This window comes from Mauremys reevesii, linkage group 2 (genome assembly GCF_016161935.1).
Source record: "Mauremys reevesii isolate NIE-2019 linkage group 2, ASM1616193v1, whole genome shotgun sequence".
NCBI lineage: Eukaryota > Metazoa > Chordata > Testudines > Geoemydidae > Mauremys > Mauremys reevesii.
In genome coordinates this window covers 59,093,044-59,114,311 of record NC_052624.1, presented here as the reverse complement: position 1 = coordinate 59,114,311, position 21,268 = coordinate 59,093,044, and the positions used below count along the sequence as shown (strand labels likewise).

The following is a 21,268-nucleotide window of genomic DNA, read 5'->3' as shown; positions in this document are numbered from 1 at the left end:
ATAATTTTGTCAATTTTTGCCACCTCATTGTTCACCCTCTTTTTCGTATAATTTACGAATATGTGAACAGCACACGTCTCTGTACAGATCCCTGAGGGACCCTGCTATTTATCTCTCCCCGCTGTGAAAACTGGCCATTTATTCCTACTCTTTGCTTCCTATCACTCTTAGCCCATGTCTTTGTTTAACAGCCTTTGGTGTGGGACCTTGTCAAAGGCTTTCTGAAAGTCCAAGTACACTATATCAACTGGATCACCCTTGTCCACAGGCTTGCTGAAACTCTCAAAGAATTTTAATAAATTGGTGAGGCACAATTTCCAGTTACAAAAGCTGTGTTGACTGTTCCCTAACATATCTGTGTGCCTGATAATTCACTCAGAGCAGCCACATTCAGTGAAATAACACCAGAAGACAGACCTATTGTTGACAATTATTGGGCCAGATCCTCTGTTGGTGTGAATCAACACAGCTTCATTGATTTTATATCATCTAAGAATCCAGATAATTGATTTTTATGGCAGAAAACCCTGTAAGCATGAAAGGAAACTAGGGAACTGAATGTCATCTGGATACATACCAAATTTAACATTTATCATTTGTTTTCAGATATGATGTTAACCTAGAGAATGCTAGGAAAGTTAGAGTAAAAAAATCCATTACCACCTACACATCTTTGGGTTTCACAGAGTTTATTTTATTTGGAGCCTATGCTCTTGCATTTTGGTACGGAACCAAACTCACAGTGGAGGAGAAAGAGAATTATGACATTGGACGTGTGCTAATTGTAAGTATAGCACAATATAGTCGATTTGCTGAGGCAAAATAAATTCGAAAAAATGCTTTGTTGTTTAAGTACTGCATCAAAGGATCCAAAATTTCTACTCGGGCACAAAGTACCCATCAGACTAAATGTTAAAATAGGTTTAATATAAATCAACAGAGATGCTGAATCTACATATTTAAGACCTCAAAGTTCCATAACAAATATCTCATTTGGTCACTGTCATCCTGTCTGGAGTGGTTCACGACCATGAGTGCCTACCTCAGGGCAGGCTGTCAGAAAACAGGGCAGACACCCCAAACTGGTGCTGTGTTCTATAATTAGATTTCACCAAGCCAGTAACAAACGTGAATTCCTGGATCACTATACTAATCTTACAATGGAGTCACAAACAGACTCTCCAATCTATCTTGCCACCCAGACAAACTTGACTTCATGATAAAAGGTCATTTACACCAAAAACCACACCATATTCAGGTTGCTTCCAGTCCCAGAGACTAATCACTTACCTGAAATCAATAAAATCCTAGATTTTATACAAAAGACAACGCTGGTAGACAATTCTATAGTAAACAAACTAAAGTTTATTAGCTAAGAAAAGGTAATAAGAGTTATTGAGAGATTAAAGCAGATAAAGTATATGTGCAGATGAGTCAGTCTATAATTCTAAATGGTAGCAGAGATGTAGTGATCTGCCAGTTTCCCAAAAGTCTCTCAGGGCTACCCAGAATAACTCAGGGACTCTCCATCTCCATGTTCATTTATTTTGCCCGGTTAGAATCCAGTGCAGAGATGAAAGATTTTCTCTGAAAACTCATAGTTTTCTTCCCACAGAAAACAAGCTGACAGGGTCAATACCCATGTGGGCTTTTCCTTTGATGGCCGAGAGTGAGGAATGCATTTGGAGTCTTTGACCTTTGATCATCACACACAATGACCACTTGCTTTGAAATTAACACTTTTCTGTTAAATTTTTCATTTGCATTCCACAAGACTTCTTTCTCATTTGATGGGTTATTTGCTGACAGGGGCATACACTATGTGAATGTTTGCTACAGCATTATAACGGGATCCAGATAAGTGTTTAACTAATGCATTGTTTTCAGTGCATTAACATCCCATTAGTTTTCATGAAGTTTAAACACCAAATACATTCTTATACATTTAACAATCACTTTGATCTATACTAATACACAAGTGAATTGGCCTGGCTTCCAGCTATGCCTTTGTAAGCATTCAGCGAGGTCTGGGGCTTTGGCGTGAGCTGGCACCTGGTCTGCCAGTGTCACAGCCATGTGACCATCTTTCAGTTTTTTTAAATCCCTGCAAGGGACTATTGTACTTTACCAAAGCTTTTAGATTATTTTTCCTTTGGAAAGGAATAAGGCCCTGATCCTGCAAAGACTTAGGTATGTGCTTCACTTTATGCACTGTGAGTAGCCCCATTGACCTCTGATGAGAACTTGACTTCAGTGGAACTAGTCAAAGTGCATAATGTAAAGCATGTGCTTTGAAGGATTGGGCCTCAGGAGACTGTGGATTAACTCTCTTTGAGGACGCTGAGGTTTTTAATATTGCAAAGAGATGGAGAGATGTCTAATTTCACTATTTATTCTCTTAATGGGAGTTGATGAAATCAGCAGCAACAAAAAAAAGCTAATCCAACTGTTAAAGGGCATGTGGCTGCACACAATAGCTACATTCACCATGTCCTGGGTCAAATCCAGCGAAAGAATAAAAACTGGGTGAGCTGGAAAAATGCAACCTGAAATCGTAGTTTTGATTTTATTTTTTTATATTTTTTTTCTGGAAAAGCTCTTACAGAACCACCAGGATTATCATGACATTTAGCACTAAGGAAACTGCAGATCTGGACCCACTGTACACTAGCTCCTGTTTTTGTTCCCTGTAGGTATTATTCTCTGTTGTCTATGGCACATTCTCTCTCGGACAGGGCTCCCTACACTTGGAGAGTGTTGCCAGTGCTCGAGGTGCTGCCTATGAAGTGTACAAGGTCATCAGTAAGGTACTTAATGTCGCTTTTCTAGCAGTCTGAAATTTCTGGTTTATTTCTCAAAAAATCCAAAAAGAGGATGAACTCCATAGACTCAGACCACTGAAAACAAAAGTAAGACGACATTTCTCTTCATATTAAGGAGACATGAGCCTTAACCAAAGCCCTAAATGAGCTTATTGCAAACTTGGGGAAATTGAGATCTATAGCTCAACTTTACAGATTGGGGCCCTCGTTCCTGTTACGTTTGTCACTCCCTCATTCATTTATTTTTTAGAGTAAGTGGTGAAGAGCTAAGTGAAATGACATTGCTCTTTAAAACACAAGTATGTGGAGTGGACATGATTTCAGTTCAACTGCTTTTGATTTGGAGATTAACAGTGCTGTTGAAAGCTCTGGTAATACTGTTGCTGGGGAAGAGGGATGCCACACTTTCAGTAACTAACGGTATGTCTACACTATGGGATTATTCTTCATGAGCTTATGGGATTATTATTATGAGCCTTATTGTCTTCTCACAAAGGTTTTCTACTGGTTTAACTCCATTGACTTCAATGGAATTACTCCTGATTTACATTAGTTTAAGTGATACTGGGTTCAGGCCCACTGGCTTCAGAGTGGATTTCATCTTTAATTCTCTATGTTTTGTGTCATGTGCCCAGCAATGGATTGAATTTCTTGTTCTTTACAAAAGTGTTTGTTTCTATTTTAAGTAAACTTGTGCTAATCTGAGCTCCTGGGGACGGCTGCTGTTGGAACGGTTTTCCAAGTGTTCCACCTATACAGCCATTTTCTCTAATTTCTCATCTCAGAGGAACTGTGCAGGCTTTTTATTGATTTCTTAATAATGTATAAAAAGATATTCAATATGCTGCTCTGCTTTTGGCATGCACTCCAGTCTGGCGGCACATCTTAAAAGGGCAAGTGTCACAAGATGGCTCAGAGAGATATAAATTACAGCTCCCTGTCCCCCTGTAGCTCCCTAGTCCCGAAGGGGGTGTTCACCCTGAAGGAAGGTGTTGCCACCACCTATGCTTCTGTAGGGTTTGTTGAGGGTAGTCAGCTTTAAATGGCATAAAAGCCCCATTGAGGTTGAATCAGCGCATCCTGGCAACCCATGACTATGCGCCATCCCCAACTAATACCACCAACTTGTGGGTTGTGATGGTACCCGGTAGCCTCCTTGGGTTTGCAGTTTTTGGATGAATGCTACATCATTTCTAACAAAGATTGGCAGGGCCGCTGTCTATGCCAGCCACTGGGTTGAAGCTGGGCCATAAACTGTGGTTCTTTTGACTGTATCTTACATCTTTCCTCTGTGCAGTTAAAAAAATAAAAAACTTTGAAAATTAAAAGGTCACTGAGATAACAATTTAAGAGAAGCAGCACAGAATTCAGTCACCTTTTGTACCCTTTCAAGTCTAGGCTGCTGTGTGAGGTAGAGAGGCCCCAGGAGTAACTCAGCCCTGAGGGTCTGTCTAAATTACGAAAATCTCCCCAGGCTGCCCTATGGCCCACAGCACTGTAGACTGCAGCCCCACCCTTGACATGCCTTTCTCACTGCCAGCTGGGGCCCAGCCAGCCTCTTCCTAAGGAGGGGGCCAAGTGGCAGGGTCACTACAAAAAATGCAGGGGCTAAAAGTCTATAATACTCTGTATAATACATGTACAGATAAAGTCTATACATGCCATGTTGCTGCACACTGACCTATGGAACTAGCTAATCAAGAGCTGCACAACTCTGCACATATGCTGCATTCCCAATTTCCTCATCGCCAGGGTCCCACTTTATACATGCATTGCATTCCGAGAGGTGTGTGTGTGTGTGTGTGTATATGGGGTTCCCCCCCACACACATTTATTCCATTTATTCTTTTGCGTAGAGACTGTCCGGTTTGGCCAATGTACATGGCAGAGGGGCATTGCTGGCACATGATGGCATATATCACGTTGGTAGATGTGCAGGTGTATGAGCCCCTGATGGCGTGTCTGATGTGATTAGGTCCTATGATGGTGTCACTTGAATGGATATGTGGACAGAGCTGGCATCGGGCTTTGTTGCAAGGATAGGTTCCTGGGTTAGTGTTTATGTTGTATGGTATGCGTTTGCTGGTGAGTATTTGCTTCAGGTTGGGAGGCTGTCTATAAGCGAGGACTGCATGTGCCAGCAATGCCCCTCTGCCATGTACATTGGCCAAACCGGACAGTCTCTACGCAAAAGAATAAATGGACACAAATCTGACATCAGGAATCACAACATTCAAAAACCAGTGGGAGAACACTTCAACCTCTCTAACCACTCAGTGACAGACTTGAAGGTGGCAATTTTGCAACAAAAAAACTTCAAAAACAGACTCCAAAGAGAAACTGCTGAACTTGAATTAATATGCAAACTAGATACTATTAACTGTGGGTTAAACAAAGGCTGGGAATGGTTGGGTCATTACACCAATTGAATCTATTTCCCTATGTTAAGTTCTCCTCACACCTTCTACGGGCCATCTTAATTATCACTTCAAAAAGTTTTTTTCCTCCTGCTAACGATAGCTCATCTCAATTGATTAGACTCTGCCTGTTGGTATGCATACTTCCACCTTTTCATGTTCTCTGTATGTATAAATATCCCCTGTCTGTGTGTTCCATTCTATGCATCCGAAGAAGTGAGCTGTAGCTCACGAAAGCTCATGCTTAAATAAATTTGTTAGTCTTTAAGGTGCCACAAGTACTCCTGTTTTTTTTACTGGGATAGTGAATACTTACATCAGCACGGTAGTATTTGCAAGATTGGATACTTGATCAGACACAGAATAATGACCCAGGCAGCACTTCTAAAGATCATTGTGAATCTGGCAGTTCTTTGCTTGGAGAAATAACATAATAAATATGAGGTATAGAGCTACTCTCAATTTGTTTGAGAAGTTCACTTCATTCTGCTCCCATTGACTGTAGATGATCATCTCATTAACCAGTAAGGAGTTAACAGCCTATGCCAAAGCAGGCGCAATAGCAGAAGAAGTCCTGTCATCAGTGCGAACTGTTGTAGCCTTTGGAGGACAAGAGAAGGAAATCAATAGGTCTGACTCTCTCAATAGTTAATGTATTTTTTAATGTATAACTTTGTCTGCAGCCACAATGACTAACATATGTTTGTCTTTTTAACAGATATACAAATAAACTAGCAGAAGCAAAAAACCTTGGTATAAAAAAGGCTATTGCTTCTAAGCTGTCTCTTGATTTTTTGTACCTAATTATAAATGGATGCTACGGCCTTGGCTTTTGGTATGGAACTACCTTAATTCTTGATGAGAATACTGGCTATTTAATTGGAACTGTCCTGGCTGTAAGTGTCATATTTTCACATCAGTGTCTTTCTACAAACTCACTTCATTGTGAAGGTTATGTTGAGTATATGATATGTTGGCTAAATGCAAGGACAAGAGATATCGTATGTGTGGAGAATCCGCAACTGCTCAGGAGCTGGGTTCTTTCTGTAACTTCCTGCAGAGCTGGTTGTGTTCTGTAAAATATAAGTTAAAATTAAGTTCCTTGCCCTTTTGATTGTGAAGTTGTGTTTGGATACCAGGGTAATGGGCACTAATATAAGAATTTAGATAGGCAGAAGAGAATCTTCACCACATAACTGGTTTGTGGTTGTCTTTTTTTAATGTAACAATAAAGCAGATGTAAAATTTTCCCCCATTCTTCTCAGTGAAGTTTTCACTCTGAGGTCAAATAAAGATGACTTAAATCCACCTGATTTTTGCACTTCACAATCATAGCTGTTTCAGCCAACATGCTTATCTAGTAGAGTGAGGCAAATAGTGATTTCTTTCATGATATTAGTTTGAATTTGTATAAAAATTTGTCTCTGCCATATTTGCATCTCTTCTATGTTTGTTTTCCGTGAACATTCATGCAGTTTGTTTTACCAGCACAAATGTACATAGAAGATGAATGTTAAATTTGCTTTCCAGAAGCATTCACACCAGATACAAGGATTATAATAATTGCAGTCAGAGAACAGAACAATACCATGCGACTATATGACCATCAGAACTAAATAACATTAAATGAAGTTAACTGAAAACGTATTCAGATCATTTAAAATAACTAACAAATTAGAAAAAATCATAATCTGCTCATGGATTTTCCACAAACAGAAGAGAAGGTGAAATTTGCCTAATAGATTCTTCCTCACAAATTATGTGATCAGCTGTTAGGTAGGGTGACTGCATGTACTCCTCACATCTTGTGTTTCTCTTCATTTGAAGGATATTCGATTGAATAAAGTTGAAAGTTTGATTTTGTGGAGTTTTGAATTGTTTGGAAAATTGAAACTCTATTTACTGGTTGCCTTAAAACTCAGAGTAATAGTGGGATTGATGGTGTAGTCAGCTAAAGATATGCTGGACTTTCGCAGTGTGGTTTGCGGGTTTTCTGAGTTTTCTGTAAAACTTGATCTAGCAGCGGTAAAGGCCATTGACTTTAATGAGCCAATAAATATTTGTGAATGACCTTTTTGTATTTTTAACAATATTTGGTGTTAAAATATACTACAATAGAGACAAATAGAACAGAAAACAAAAATAGTCCTTTTCTTTCTGTTTTATGTCGAAATTCCATAGAATTTTGCCAAAAACCCTTCTCAATTTCTATTGTTCCAGACTATAAGGTATTGTGCTGGAATTCCAAGGTTAAAACTTAATTCTTTCAATACTTAGGAATGTCTTGTGAATGACACATCGATGCTGGGGCTGATCCTGCGGTCTTTTCTGAGGCATAGCTCCAATGGTCAGAAATGGGAGTGTTACCTAAATAAAGACTATAGGACCAGCCTTTAATTTTGGATTTGTTTTCAGTGTGGGTTTCATCTTCTTCCTCTAGGTTTTCTTCTGTGTAACTTTTAGTAGTTATTGCCTTGGCACTGCAGTACCACACTTTGAAACTTTCTCTATTGCTAGAGGAGCTGCCTTTAAAGTTTTCAAGATCATTGATCAGGTATGCACCCTTCTACCCTGTCCTCATAATTGGGCTATTATCTTATATGAGAGCACTAACAATGCCAATAGAAAAATAAAGTAGTAAAAAGCAAAAAGCCATGGTAATTTCCTTTGAAAAATAAAGGAGGAAAAAAATAGTGTTTGTCAAATGGAAAAAGACCAAACTGGCTTAGCAAGAAACATTATGTTCAGGCTCTTAAAAGGAAATTGCAAACAATAGAATCCAGTTACCAAAGCAAAGTAACTGTGGCAGTTAGTCTTAGATTGCAAACTACCCAATGCTAAAGCAGGTGTGGTGTGGGAGATGTTTTAAACTGTAGATTAAAAAATATGAAATATTCAGGCTATAATATCTCCCTCCTTCAATTATGCATTTGTAAATTATTTGCTTAAATTTTAATTTTTTCCACTCCCCAGAAACCCACTATAGATCGTATCGGAGGGGTAGCCGTGTTAGTCTGGATCTGTAAAAGCAGCAAAGAGTCCTGTGGCACCTTATAGACTAACAGACGTATTGGAGCATGAGCTTTCGTGGATGAATACCCACTTCGTCGAATGCATGTCTATAGATAGTTTTTCTTCAGATGGACACATACTCTGTCACATAAAGGGAACTCTTGAATTTATTAATGTACAATTCAGTTATCCTTCAAGACCAGATGTCCAGGTAGGAGAAACACCTATTCTGTGCTGTGTTGTAGTCACAGTGACTTCAACTTGAAATATGGCATGTTACTTGTGTATTATGCTAAAAGAGTTGTGTGCTTTAGAGGATAGGATGGAAGCACGGCAGTTTGGAGTCAGGAGGTTGATTTGAGTTCCATGCATAGAGAGGAAACATCAAAGAAGGCATGGAGAAGAGTGTTGGAGAAGAATGTAAAAAGGGGTTGTTAGCCAATGGAATGTTTGAGCTGAGTGAGGCAAGAAAGGTGTGGCCTCTAAAAAGGAGAAGAGAAGAGAGATTGGAAGGAGCAAAGTTATGCAGGGTCCTAAAGGTGAGCCCAGGGGCTTGAATGTGATGCAGGAGGCATGCAGGAGCCAATGGAAAGACTTCAAGAGGGACTGAATGTGGTCAGAATCATGTCAGTAGATGACTTTTTGCTGCAGAACACTGGACAAATTAGAGTATGAGGTGTCAGGAAGGGCAGGTTCCAATGGTTGAGGTATGAGACAAGATCAGAGCCAGATTTTGCAATGGGAATGAGTGCGTTTTGAAAATGTATCAGGGATAAACCTGGCAGGATTTAGTGACAATAGGGTGACCAGATGTCCCAATTTTATAGGCAGTCCCAATTTTGGGTTTTTTTTCTTATATAGGCACCTATTTCCCCCCCACCCTCTGTACTGATTTTTCACACTTGCCCTCTGGTCACCCTAAGTGACAGAATCTCATTAATTTGAGATTGTTCTACATTTTATTTTATTTTTAACTACCACAAGGTTTTGAAAGGTCTCACTCTGAAAATTGACTGTGGACAAACGGTGCCATTGGTTGGAAGCAGTGGATGTGTTAAGAGCACAATGGTCCAGCTGCTTCAGAGGTTTTATGATTCACAGGAAGGAGTGGTGAGTACAGCCATTCTAGAGCATAGTACTGTTTGCATGGGTATTAAAATAGTAATATACAAAGAATTATAGCTATACAAGTCCTCAAGGAAAAAGGAGACAAGTGGAGCACAAAGCTGGGGATATTGTACCCAACTATAATACACGAGATTTTGGACCAATCAGCCGCTGTTCCTCCCGTCTGATGCTGGGAGATTTAACAAAAGTCTAACTCTTACAAAGTGAGCCTTGCAGTCCTCAGAGTGTGGATCACTTGGAAGTTACATAAATCACTGGCAGCTTTTTAAATACTGTCGTGTGTTTTCTGTTCTGAGCAGCCTCACCCTTTACATTAGGAATTTGTTGCAGATGCTCGGCTTGGATTTAGAACACCCAAACACACACTTGGCTGGTGTCCTGAATGTTGGGCAGTCTACTTGCTTAACGGTGTTGTTTATAGGGTTTCCTGTGGAGGGTAGATATTGCCTTGAATTGAAATAAATATAATGTTTAACTATTAAATATTATTCAGGAGGGACCCTCTAAATGCAGATCTGTCCTTTGCTGGCAGATCTTTGCCAATGAGTCTGGCCCCAGATCTCAGTTTGAATCACCTGCTACCTGCTATTCAGATCTAGCTCCAGTAGATCTAGCTGATCAGATCTACACTCCTCCGAGGGACCTGGGGTCTCATGGTATTTAATACAGTATGTGATGAGAGGAGAGAGAAGCTATTGTTTTTTAAGCTTAACTACTTTAGGGGTGTTCATATGCCATGCTGATAGGGCCATATATGTATCTAATTTGATTGAGGTAACATGACCACATAGGAAGGGGAGGCCACTGATTATCCATACTTAAGTTACTCCATCCTTGCTGCTCACTCCAGAACCTGAACTTCTTGTCCTTGTGCTGTGAATTGGCAAGTGAGTTTTGGAGAGATGGGTCAGGGTCCTGTCAGGACAGTCTCTGGGCTTGACCTTCTCGCAACTCTGTCCTCCAGGCCACTACGTAATGATGATCCCCCTCATGTGTGAAATGGGAAAAAACACCACTGTAACAAAATACAGCCAAGCACACTCCACCCCAGCTTCAGTGTCGCACAGTCCTGTGAGAGTGCACGTAGAAGACTGGTGTTGGTCTCAACGATTGCCTGACACTTATATCTGTCCCCTCCTATTTGCTATCCAGACAAAGAATTTTCTTGGGCATTTCTGAGCACAGCTAAAGTGTAAAGTGCCAAACCTTGTGTTACCTCCTTCACCGTATGGATTACCTGCATTGGACTGATCTCCCATTTAAGATACATGATGGTTGTTCTTTTCCCCGTCTATCCTCCTTGCACCATGCTTCATGCAGGCCTTAGGGTGAGTGTCAAGAAACCATAATTCCATACGATTGATAAGCAGAAATGGCCTCTACTGGTTTCAAGTTTTCCTCTCCTGCAAAAATGAAAAATATCTCCAGCCAACACTATGTAAGGGATGGAAGGATTCAGATTGAGGGCCCCTTCCTTTTTCCTTTACTTTGGCCTTACTGCAGATGTGGTGCTGGCAGAGGCAAATCTCCACTTGGTGTATGGAAACATCTGGCCAAGGACTATTTCTTCACTGAAACAAAAATAAATCCTCACTTTTCTCATGAATCCTAAATCTGCCCTAACAAACCGAATGGGAAGATTTTGTCCTAAACATTTGTAGGTTTAGAAAGATTCAAGAACAGGAGTGCCTTTTTGATCTGTGTTTGTACAGCACCTAGCACAATGGGGTCATGGTCCATGACCAGGGTTTCTAGGTGCTACAGTAATACAAAATAAGAAGAAAAATAATAATATACAACCTCAGGCTCTCATAGTCTTTTTCTTTCTTTAGATCACAGTGGATGGACACGACATAAAGTCCCTTATTCTGAGACGTTACCGAGAATTCATTGGTGTGGTCAGTCAGGAACCTGTTCTGTTTGGGACAACAATTAGAAACAATATGAGATATGGTCGAGAGGATGTAACTGATGAAGAAATTGAGAATGCAGCAAAAGAAGCAAATGCTTATGATTTTATCATGGAGTTTCCTGATGTAAGTATGGTACTTAAAATAACCTGCATTCTTAGAAATGAACTGAAATAAAGTGAGATATTGAGATATGACCATAAAAGAAACCATTTTGTGTGTGACAGAAGGAATTTCCAGCAATTGCAATGTTTCTCTAAATTCTCTGAAACAGACATCTAAGGAAATGGAAACAAATCTAGGCTGGGGTCAGGGGAGGGATAACTGTGAATCCAAAAGCTGGAAGCATGGATGACTCTGATATAAATGCATCTTAAAAGTAAGAATTATGGTTGTCTTTCCTTCAATCTCAGCCCCAAGTTGAGGGACAGCTGCCCCTCTGCAAAATCACAGAATATGGGTAACCAAAACTCAGCAGCAGCTGATAAATGTAAACACAAAACATTGTTTTTTACAGCCACCGTGTGGCCAAGAGTGGAATTTGCAGTGTCATTCAAAATTTGTATTTTTAGGCATATAAGGTGGTGATCAGGGTAGTGCTTATGGCACAAAGGCACCAGTTCAATAAGGCACTTGACCATGTGCATGACTTCAGGCACATGAGTATCCTCACAGTCAATAGAACTACTTACATGCTTCATAGGATGACCAGATGTCCCGATTTTATAGGGGGCTTTTTCTTACATAGCATCTATTACCCCCCTAGCCCGAGCCCAATTTTTTACACTTGCTATCTTGTCACCCTAGTGCTTCAAGTTATGCAGGTGCTTCAGTACCTGGCTGAATCAGGGCAGCAGATCTGACATGTATTTTTTGAGGGGTGCTGTGGCTGAGTGAATAAAATGTGGGTCTTTCACATCAGAAACCTGTGTTCCAGTACCAGATCAAGCAGAAACTCCCTCTATCACCTTGGGCTGCCCCTCTGGTCCTTAGCACCCCATCTGAAAAAATTCCATGACCACCTACTTGTGGGAACATTTTTGCTACTGAAAATGACTTGTGTAGATTTCATTTCAAATGGGATTTGTGTCCTGCACTCTGGGGATCAGACAATATATAACCTTAGCTTTCATTTCACTAGGGTGCTCCCGTAATACATAATTATCTTGCTCTCACTGTAGGCCTGATCCAAAGTCCATTGAAATCAAGGTTGGGGGGTGGCGTGTCTTTCCATAGACTTCAATGGACTGTGGATCAAGCTCTGTTTAGTGTTTAATTGTCTATACTGCAAAACTGATGGTGTCTCTGCTATTTTCTCAGAAATTCAATACCCTTGTAGGAGAAAGAGGAGCACAGATGAGTGGTGGCCAGAAGCAGAGAATAGCCATAGCTCAAGCTTTGGTTCGCAACCCTAAAATTCTCTTGTTAGATGAGGCCACATCTGCCCTGGATACAGAAAGTGAGTCAGTAGTCCAAGCTGCACTGGAAAAGGTAAATGCTGGGCTAATGGCACAACCTCTACTTCCATCTTCTTCAATCAAATATATTTTCTTTCAAAGCAAGGAAGAGATGAATAAGATTGTTATTGTACTGCAATGACAGGGGTGATTTACTCAATTACTGCCAAATGCTGCCCATTGTTCAGCTGTAACAATGCTGTAGCCCCATTGGGAACAACAGTAACCACATGGTAACTCTGACCAGGGCCCAATCCTGCAGTGAGGCTCTGTACGAGTGAGCCCTCAGTGCAAGACTGGGGTCTAAATCACTAAGATATAATGAATGTATTGTCATGTGGTTATGGGGCCCAAAAGTTGCCCTGATGCACATGCAAACCCATTGGCTACCACCAGGTTGTAAATAGGGTGCAAATCGTTGAGGGCAACATTTGCCCTTTGGCAAATAATTTGTCACTGTTAGAACTTTTAGAATCAACATCTTGCCCATTTCTTGAAAATCAATTTTAAATACACAAACATCTGAATTGGTACAATAGATATTTCTGTACTTTCAGATCATCAGACCAATGCTAACAAAAATGCCAAATGGGGTATTAAGAAGTGCTACAGTAATGTTAATCTTTTGGGTGTGTAAATCTTGATACCTTCTAGTTAATGCTTTTCATAGAGATGTGCACTGCCAAAGAAGTGTGCATTGATTGTTATTCCATTGCATGTCACTCCAAAAAACAGATCCTCAGCACTGACGAACGATTTGTCTACATTGCACTGGCAAAGTGCACCAAAGGGGTGTGATTTGTGAAACGTGGTAAAGTGTTGTGCTCTAACTGCCCTTTAAAAGATACCTAGTTCATGTTTTATAGATTCATAGACTCTAGGACTGGAAGGGACCTCGAGAGGTCATCGAGTCCAGTCCCCTGCCTCATGGGAGGACGAAATACTGTCTAGACCATCCCTGATAGACGTTTATCTAAACTACTCTTAAATATCTCCAGAGATGGAGATTCCACAACCTTCCTAGGCAATTTATTCCAGTGTTTAACCACCCTGACGTTTAGGAAATTTTTCCTAATGTCCAACTTAAACCTCCCTTGCTGCAGTTTAAGCCCATTGCTTCTTGTTCTATCCATAGAGGCTAAGGTGAACAAGCTTTCTCCCTCCTCCTGATGACACCCTTTTAGATACCTGAAAACTGCTATCGTGTCCCTTCTCAGTCTTCTCTTTTCCAAACTAAACAAACCCAATTCTTTCAGCCTTCCTTCATAGGTCATATTCTCTAGACCTTTAATCATTCTTGTTGCTCTTCTCTGGACCCTCTCCAGTTTCTCCACATCTTTCTTGAAATGTGGTGCCCGGAACTGGACACAATACTCCAGTTGAGGCCTAACCAGTGCAGAGTAGAGTGGAAGAATGACTTCTTGTGTCTTGCTCACAATACACCTGTTAATGCATCCCAGAATCACGTTTGCTTTTTTTGCAACAGCATCACACTGTTGACTCATATTTAGCTTCTGGTCCATTCTGACCCCTAGATCCCTTTCTGCCCTACTCCTTCCTAGACAGTCTCTTCCCATTCTGTATATGTGAAACGGATGGTTCCTTCCTAAGTGGAGCACTTTGCATTTGTCTTTATTAAACTTCATCCTGTTTACCTCAGACCATTTCTCCAATTTGTCCAGATCATTTTGAATTATGACCCTGTCCTCCAAAGCAGTTGCAATCCCTCCCAGTTTGGTATCATCTGCAAACTTAATAAGCGTAATTTCTATGCCAATATCTAAGTCGTTGATGAAGATATCGAACAGAGCCGGTCCCAAAACAGACTGCTGCGGAACCACACTTGTTATACCTTTGCAGCAGGATTGGGAACCATTAATAATGACTTTCTGAGTATGGTTATCCAGCCAGTTATGCACCCATCTTATAGTAGCCCCATCTAAGTTGTATTTGCCTAGTTTATTAATAAGAATATCATGCGAGACCGAATCAAATGCCTTACTAATGTCTAGGTATATCACATCCACTGCTTCTCCCTTATCCACAAGACTTGTTATCCGATCAAAGAAAGCTATCAGATTGGTTTGACATGATTTGTTCTTTACAAATCCATGCTGGCTATTCCCTATCACCTTACCACCTTCCAAGTGTTTGCAGATGATTTCCTTAATTACTTGCTCCATTATCTTCCCTGGCACAGAAGTTAAACTAACTGGTCTGTAGTTTCCTGGGTTGTTTTTATTTCCCTTTTTGTAGATGGGCACTATATTTGCCCTTTTCCAGTCTTCTGGAATCTCTCCCGTCTCCCATGATTTTCCAAAGATAATAACTAGAAGCTCAGATACCTCCTCTGTTAGCTCCTTGAGTATTCTAGGATGTATTTCATCAGGCCCTGGTGACTTGCAAGCATCCAACTTTTCTAAGAGATTTTTAACTTGTTCTGTTTTTATTTTACCTTCTAAACCTAACCCCTTCCCCTTAGCTTTCACTATGTTAGGCATTACTTCAGACTTCTTGGTGAAGACCGAAACAAAGAAGTCATTAAGCAACTCTGCCATTTCCAAGTTTCCTGTTACTGTTTCTCCCTCCTCACTGAGCAGTGGGCCTACCCTGTCCTTGGTCTTCCTCTTGCTTCTAATGCAGGGGTAGGCAATCTATGGCATGCGTGCCGAAGGCGGCACGCAAGCTGATTTTCAGTGGCACTCAGGTCCTGGGGCCTCTGCATTTTAATTTAATTTTAAATGAAGCTTCTTAAACATTTTAAAAACCTTATTTACTTTACATACAACAATAGTTTAGTTATATATTATAGACATAAAGACCTTCTAAAAATGTTCAAATCTATTACTGGCACGCAAAACCTTAAATCATAGTGAATAAATGAAGATTCGGCACATCACTTCTGAAAGGTTGCCGACCCCTGTTCTAATGTATTGATAAAAAGTCTTCCTGTTTCCCTTTGTTCCTGTAGCTAGTTTGAGCTCATTTTGTGCCTTTCTAATCTTGCCCCTGCATTCTTGTGTTGTTTGCCTATATTCATCCTTTGTAATTTGTCCTAGTTTCCATTTTTTATATGACTCCTTTTTATTTTTTACACCATGCAAGATCTCATGGTTAAGCCAAGGTGGTCTTTTGCCACATTTTCTATCTTTCCTACCCAGTGGAATAGCTTGCATTTGGGCCCTTAATAGTGTCTCTTGTTAATATAGTCCTGTTTCAAATGGGACTACATGAATGTGAACCAGGTATCTTTTAGGGTATGTCTACACACCAATTAAACACCTGTGAGTGGGCCCATGTCTGCAGACTTTTGCTTGTGGGGCTCACGCTGTAAAACTGAGGGTAGACATTTGGGCTTGGGCTGGATCCTGAAATCTGGGACCCTCCCCCGTCATAGGGTCCCAGAGCCTGGTTTCCAACCTGAATGTCTACCGTGCAATTTTAAAGACCCACAGACTGAGCCCCATGAGTCTGAGTCAGCTGACCTGGGCCAGCCTCAGGTGAGATATTGCAGAGTAGATGTATCCTGGGTGTCTTTATGCCACTCTGAAGCCTCTTACACTTACAGAAGCCTCAAGAAGACAGTTGAGAGCTCCCACAGTTCAGGAAAACTCCTGGGAGGTGTGAGACTAGCGTAGCCAACTTCATGCTACCTGGACCCCTATACAGCGGCATTTTGGGGCAGGCCCAGAGCACATGTTGCTCCATCTGAGCCTCTGCAAGGAATCAGTCCCTATGAGACTGTTCTACGTGGCATAACCTAAAGCAGCTCAGAGTTTAGCTTTTCTAATTTTGAATAGAATAATTAAAAAGAGAGAGAGACAAGAAAATCAGGCGAAGCAAAAGAATCTTTCTGAGTTTGCTGAGTGTGGATGCCGGGAAGCAGGTCTCCTGTAGCTCAGCAGAGACAGGACCAGGATATGAAAGGTTTTAGTTGCCAGCTGTGGAAAAACTCACGGATTGTCAGGATGTTTAGCAAATGAAATCGATGGGAGGAACTACAGTCTCAATATGACCAATTAGAGTAAATTGCACTAAATCTCCAAGCCACAGGGGACACAAATGACAATTTGGTTGTTTGTTTACAGGCCAGCAAAGGTCGAACCACTCTTGTAATAGCTCATCGGCTTTCCACCATTCGGACTGCAAATGTAATAGTGGCCATAGCGGATGGTGCTGTGGCTGAAGTAGGAACACATTCAGAGCTTATGGAGAAAAAGGGGTTATATTATTCACTTGCAACAGCACAGGTACCTTACAAAGATACCAAAGTTTTGCTGTGAAAGTCATTGTTTTTGACATATCAACTTCATTTATTGAAAATAAGCAGGTTACGCATACACTAGTACATGCATTAAGTTCTTTACTCTGCCAAGAAGTGAGAGGCACGATGGTAACTAAAATCACCGCCTCCTGCAAAAAACCAAGATTGTTCTGTTCGTACATGTCGCTCCTCCCCCCATGCATCCCCAAACCCACAGATACCCCAGGATGTGCTGAAATCAGGCCCCCTTCCCCACCCTCCAGCTTCCTTGTAGCATAGCTCCTTTGGCAACCGCTGTGTGTGGAATCCCAACTAAAGGGGTGGATGGAAGCTTTCACAGCACAAAGGTGGTTCCAAAGAAAAGATAACAGTCTAGTCTAATTCTATTTCCTAATTTTGATGTTGGATCCACACTATGCACAGAATCTGTCAGAATCCAGATGCCCCCTAATGGCTAGACAACCAGGTGCTTGTACAATTACAGTTGTAGTGCAGGTGTGTATATACACCATTTTCAGCCTTTTTCCTCACTGTTGCTCTAGCACCCAGAGCAACTTCAATGGTAGAAATTGTGCTAGCTTACTGTAGGCAGAGCACAGGCATTTTTACTACCATGTTCTCTATCCAGGGTTAGAATAGAGGCTGATCTACCTGATTCTGTAATCATTGCTAGTCCAGCTGTGAGAGACGTGCTAGTAGTTTTGTTTAATGCAGACAAGGCCTGGACTGGCGCTAAGTGGAACAATTTTAAAGCAGTTTTTTTCATACCATTTATGTTACCATGGTTTTAAAACCACTCCTGTTAACAACACAGTTTAAGAATGGCCAATAGATAAAACTAGGCTGTTTTTAAGCTGTATTTTAGAAAACTGTTACATAACATAAGAACATAAGAACGGCCCTACCAGGTCAGACCAAAGGTCCATCTAGCCCAGTATCTGTCTACCGACAGTGGCCAATGCCAGAGGTGCCCCAGAGGGAGTGAACCTAACAGGCAATGATCAAGTGATCTCTCTCCTGTCATCCATCTCCATCCCCTGACGAACAGAGGCTAGGGACGCCATTCTTACCCATCCTGGCTAATAGCCATTTATGGACTTAGCCACCATGAATTTATCCAGTTCCCTTTTAAACATTGTTATAGTCCTAGCCTTCACAACCTCCTCAGGTAAGGAGTTCCACAAGTTGACTGTGCGCTGCGTGAAGAACTTCCTTTTATTTGTTTTAAACCTGCTGCCTATTAATTTCATTTGGTGACCCCTAGTTCTTGTATTCTGGGAATAAGTAAATAACTTTTCCTTATCCACTTTCTCAACATCACTCATGATTTTATATACCTCTATCATATCCCCCCTTAGTCTTCTCTTTTCCAAGCTGAAAAGTCCTAACCTCTTTAATCTTTCCTCATATGGGACCCTCTCCAAACCCCTAATCATTTTAGTTGCCCTTTTCTGAACCTTTTCTAGTGCTAGAATATCTTTTTTGAGGTGAGGAGACCACATCTGTACACAGTATTCGAGATGTGGGCTTACCATGGATTTATATAAGAGCAATACTATGTTCTCAGTCTTATTCTCTATCCCCTTTTTAATGATTCCTAACATTCTGTTTGCTTTTTTGACCGCCTCTGCACACTGTGTGGACATCTTCAGAGAACTATCCACAATGACTCCAAGATCTTTTTCCTGACTCGTTGTAGCTAAATTAGCCCCCATCATATTGTATGTATAGTTGGGGTTATTTTTTCCCATGTGCATTACTTTACATTTATCCACATTAAATTTCATTTGCCATTTTGTTGCCCAGTCACTTAGTTTTGTGAGATCTTTTTGAAGTTCTTCACAATCTGCTTTGGTCTTAACTATCTTGAGTAGTTTAGTATCATCTGCAAACTTTGCCACCTCACTGTTTACCGCTTTCTCCAGATCATTTATGAATAAATTGAATAGGATTGGTCCTAGGACTGACCCTTGGGGAACACCACTAGTTACCCCTCTCCATTCTGAGAATTTACCATTAATTCCTACCCTTTGTTTCCTGTCTTTTAACCAGTTCTCAATCCATGAAAGGACCTTCCCTTTTATCCCATGACAGCTTAATGTACGTAAGAGCCTTTGGTGAGGGACCTTGTCAAAGGCTTTCTGGAAATCTAAGTACACTATGTCCACTGGATCCCCCTTGTCCACATGTTTGTTGACCCCTTCAAAGAACTCTAATAGATTAGTAAGACACGATTTCCCTTTACAGAAACCATGTTGACTATTGCTCAACAGTTTATGTTTTTCTATGTGTCTGACAATTTTATTCTTAACTATTGTTTCATCTAATTTGCCCGGTATCGACGTTAGACTTACCGGTCTGTCATTGCCGGGATCACCTCTAGACCCTTTTTAAATATTGGCGTTACATTAGCTAACTTCCAGTCATTGGGTACCGAAGCCGATTTAAAGGACAGGTTACAAACCTTAGTTAATAGTTCCGCAACTTCACATTTGAGTTCTTTCAGAACTCTTGGGTGAATGCCATCTGGTCCCGGTGACTTGTTAATGTTGAGTTTATCAATTAATTCCAAAACCTCCTTTAGTGACACTTCAATCTGTGACAGTTCCTCAGATTTGTCAACTACAAAAGCCAACTCAGGTTTGGGAATCTCCCTAACATCCTCAGCCGTGAAGACTGAAGCAAAGAATCCATTTAGTTTTTCCACAATGACTTTATTGTCTTTAAGCGCTCCTTTTGTATTTCGATCGTCAAGGGGCCCCACTGGTTGTTTAGCAGGCTTCCTGCTTCTAATGTACTTACAAAACATTTTGTTATTACCAGTGATGAGCTGCCAAAATCTTAAGAACCGGTTCCCTATAAAAAGTTCCGATTTAAGTGGGGGGAGCGGGGGAGGGGCCAGGAGAGACATACCCATGGCCTCGGGGGCCCCTGCAGGGCCTGGGGCAAATTGCCTCACTTGCCCCCCAGCAACCCTAGAACTTGCAGCACCCTCCCCCCTTACCTTGCCGGCAGCTCAAAGCAGTAGGACACTCAGGAGCTCAGCTGAGCTGCCCAGCTCTGGCCATGCTGCAGCTCTGCGTGGGGTGGCTGGGGCGAGACATCCTCATGGGGCCACGGGCCCCTGCAGGGCCCAGGCCAATTGCTAAACTTGCCCCCTCCCCTCTGGCCAGCCCTGGAGCTTGCAGCAGAACCCCCCCACACACCTTGCCGGGACTCTCAAAAAGTGGCAGCAGGACGACTCCGGAGCTCAGCTGAGCTGCCCAGCTGATGCTGGCCGCTGGCCACGCTGCAGCTGGGGGGAAGTGGGGGAAGGGCCGGGGGAGCCTCAGCCTCCCCAGCTGGGAATCCTGGGAGCAAAAGGATGGTCCGGCCTGCAGGCCAGAGTTCTTTGCCCATTCTCTGGCCCTTTAACAACCGGTTCTCCACGGAGGTCTAATCTTAGCAACCGGTTCTTGGGAACCTGTGGGAACCAGCTCCAGCTCACCACTGGTTATTACCTTTGGAGTTTTTGGCTAGCCGTTCTTCAAACTGCTCTTTGGCTTTTCTTATTACACTCTTGCTCTTAAGTTGGCAGTGTTTGTGCTCCTTTCTATTTGCCTCACTAGGATTTGACTTCCACTTTTTAAAGGAAGTCTTTTTATCTCTCACTGCTTCTTTTACATGGTTGTTAAGCCACGGTGGCTCTTTTTGGTTCTTTTACTCTTTGTTTGTTTTTAAAACAGTTTCAAAACGAGTATGGCCTGCTCTGACCCTGGAAATAGTGTTTTAAACCATATCAGTAGGAAACTTTCTTATATGCTATACTTTAGAACTGTTGTACTGTCATGGATTCTTTCATCTGTGCAATTCAGAATCAACCCACTTTGATACTCTGGGAGTGCTGGTATAATACTAATAAAATAATACCAACAGGATCTTATAAGAGGGATAAGGCAAAATGCCGTGTTTATTGTAAATACAGAGAAAGAGAGATAAATCAGGATATGCAGTTCAATATTATTTCACTACTATTCCTTATTAATTTACATACTTATTTATACAAGTTCTGCAGAATTGTTATAGTTACCAGCCTAGAGTACTGGCCAGGTAGCCTGCACACGAGGATGGAGCCGAGTCCTTGTCAGATGCGCATCTGATGCTCCTGGAGGGTGGTTGCCGAACCAGACTTAAAGTCCCTGAGTTTTTGGTTCTGTTCTTATAGGATCTTGTCCTTATACAAGTCTATGGGAATCGCTTCATCATGCTGATGTTTGTT

The 21,268-nt window shown here is 41.4% G+C and overlaps 1 protein-coding gene across 1 annotated transcript in view; it reads left to right on the top strand.

Annotated features, from left to right (window-relative positions):
* Positions 1 to 21,268, top strand: part of LOC120397246 (ATP-dependent translocase ABCB1-like) — a 56,136-nt gene that overhangs the window by 31,235 nt on the left and 3,633 nt on the right. The window contains exons 4-14 of the mRNA XM_039522956.1: positions 607 to 784; positions 2,694 to 2,807; positions 5,745 to 5,869; positions 5,958 to 6,135; positions 7,680 to 7,793; positions 8,213 to 8,228; positions 8,365 to 8,462; positions 9,236 to 9,361; positions 11,212 to 11,415; positions 12,610 to 12,780; positions 16,835 to 16,996. Coding sequence (XP_039378890.1) covers positions 607 to 784; positions 2,694 to 2,807; positions 5,745 to 5,869; positions 5,958 to 6,135; positions 7,680 to 7,793; positions 8,213 to 8,228; positions 8,365 to 8,462; positions 9,236 to 9,361; positions 11,212 to 11,415; positions 12,610 to 12,780; positions 16,835 to 16,996 — 1,486 coding nt within the window. The remainder of the gene's footprint in view (positions 1 to 606; positions 785 to 2,693; positions 2,808 to 5,744; positions 5,870 to 5,957; positions 6,136 to 7,679; positions 7,794 to 8,212; positions 8,229 to 8,364; positions 8,463 to 9,235; positions 9,362 to 11,211; positions 11,416 to 12,609; positions 12,781 to 16,834; positions 16,997 to 21,268) is intronic.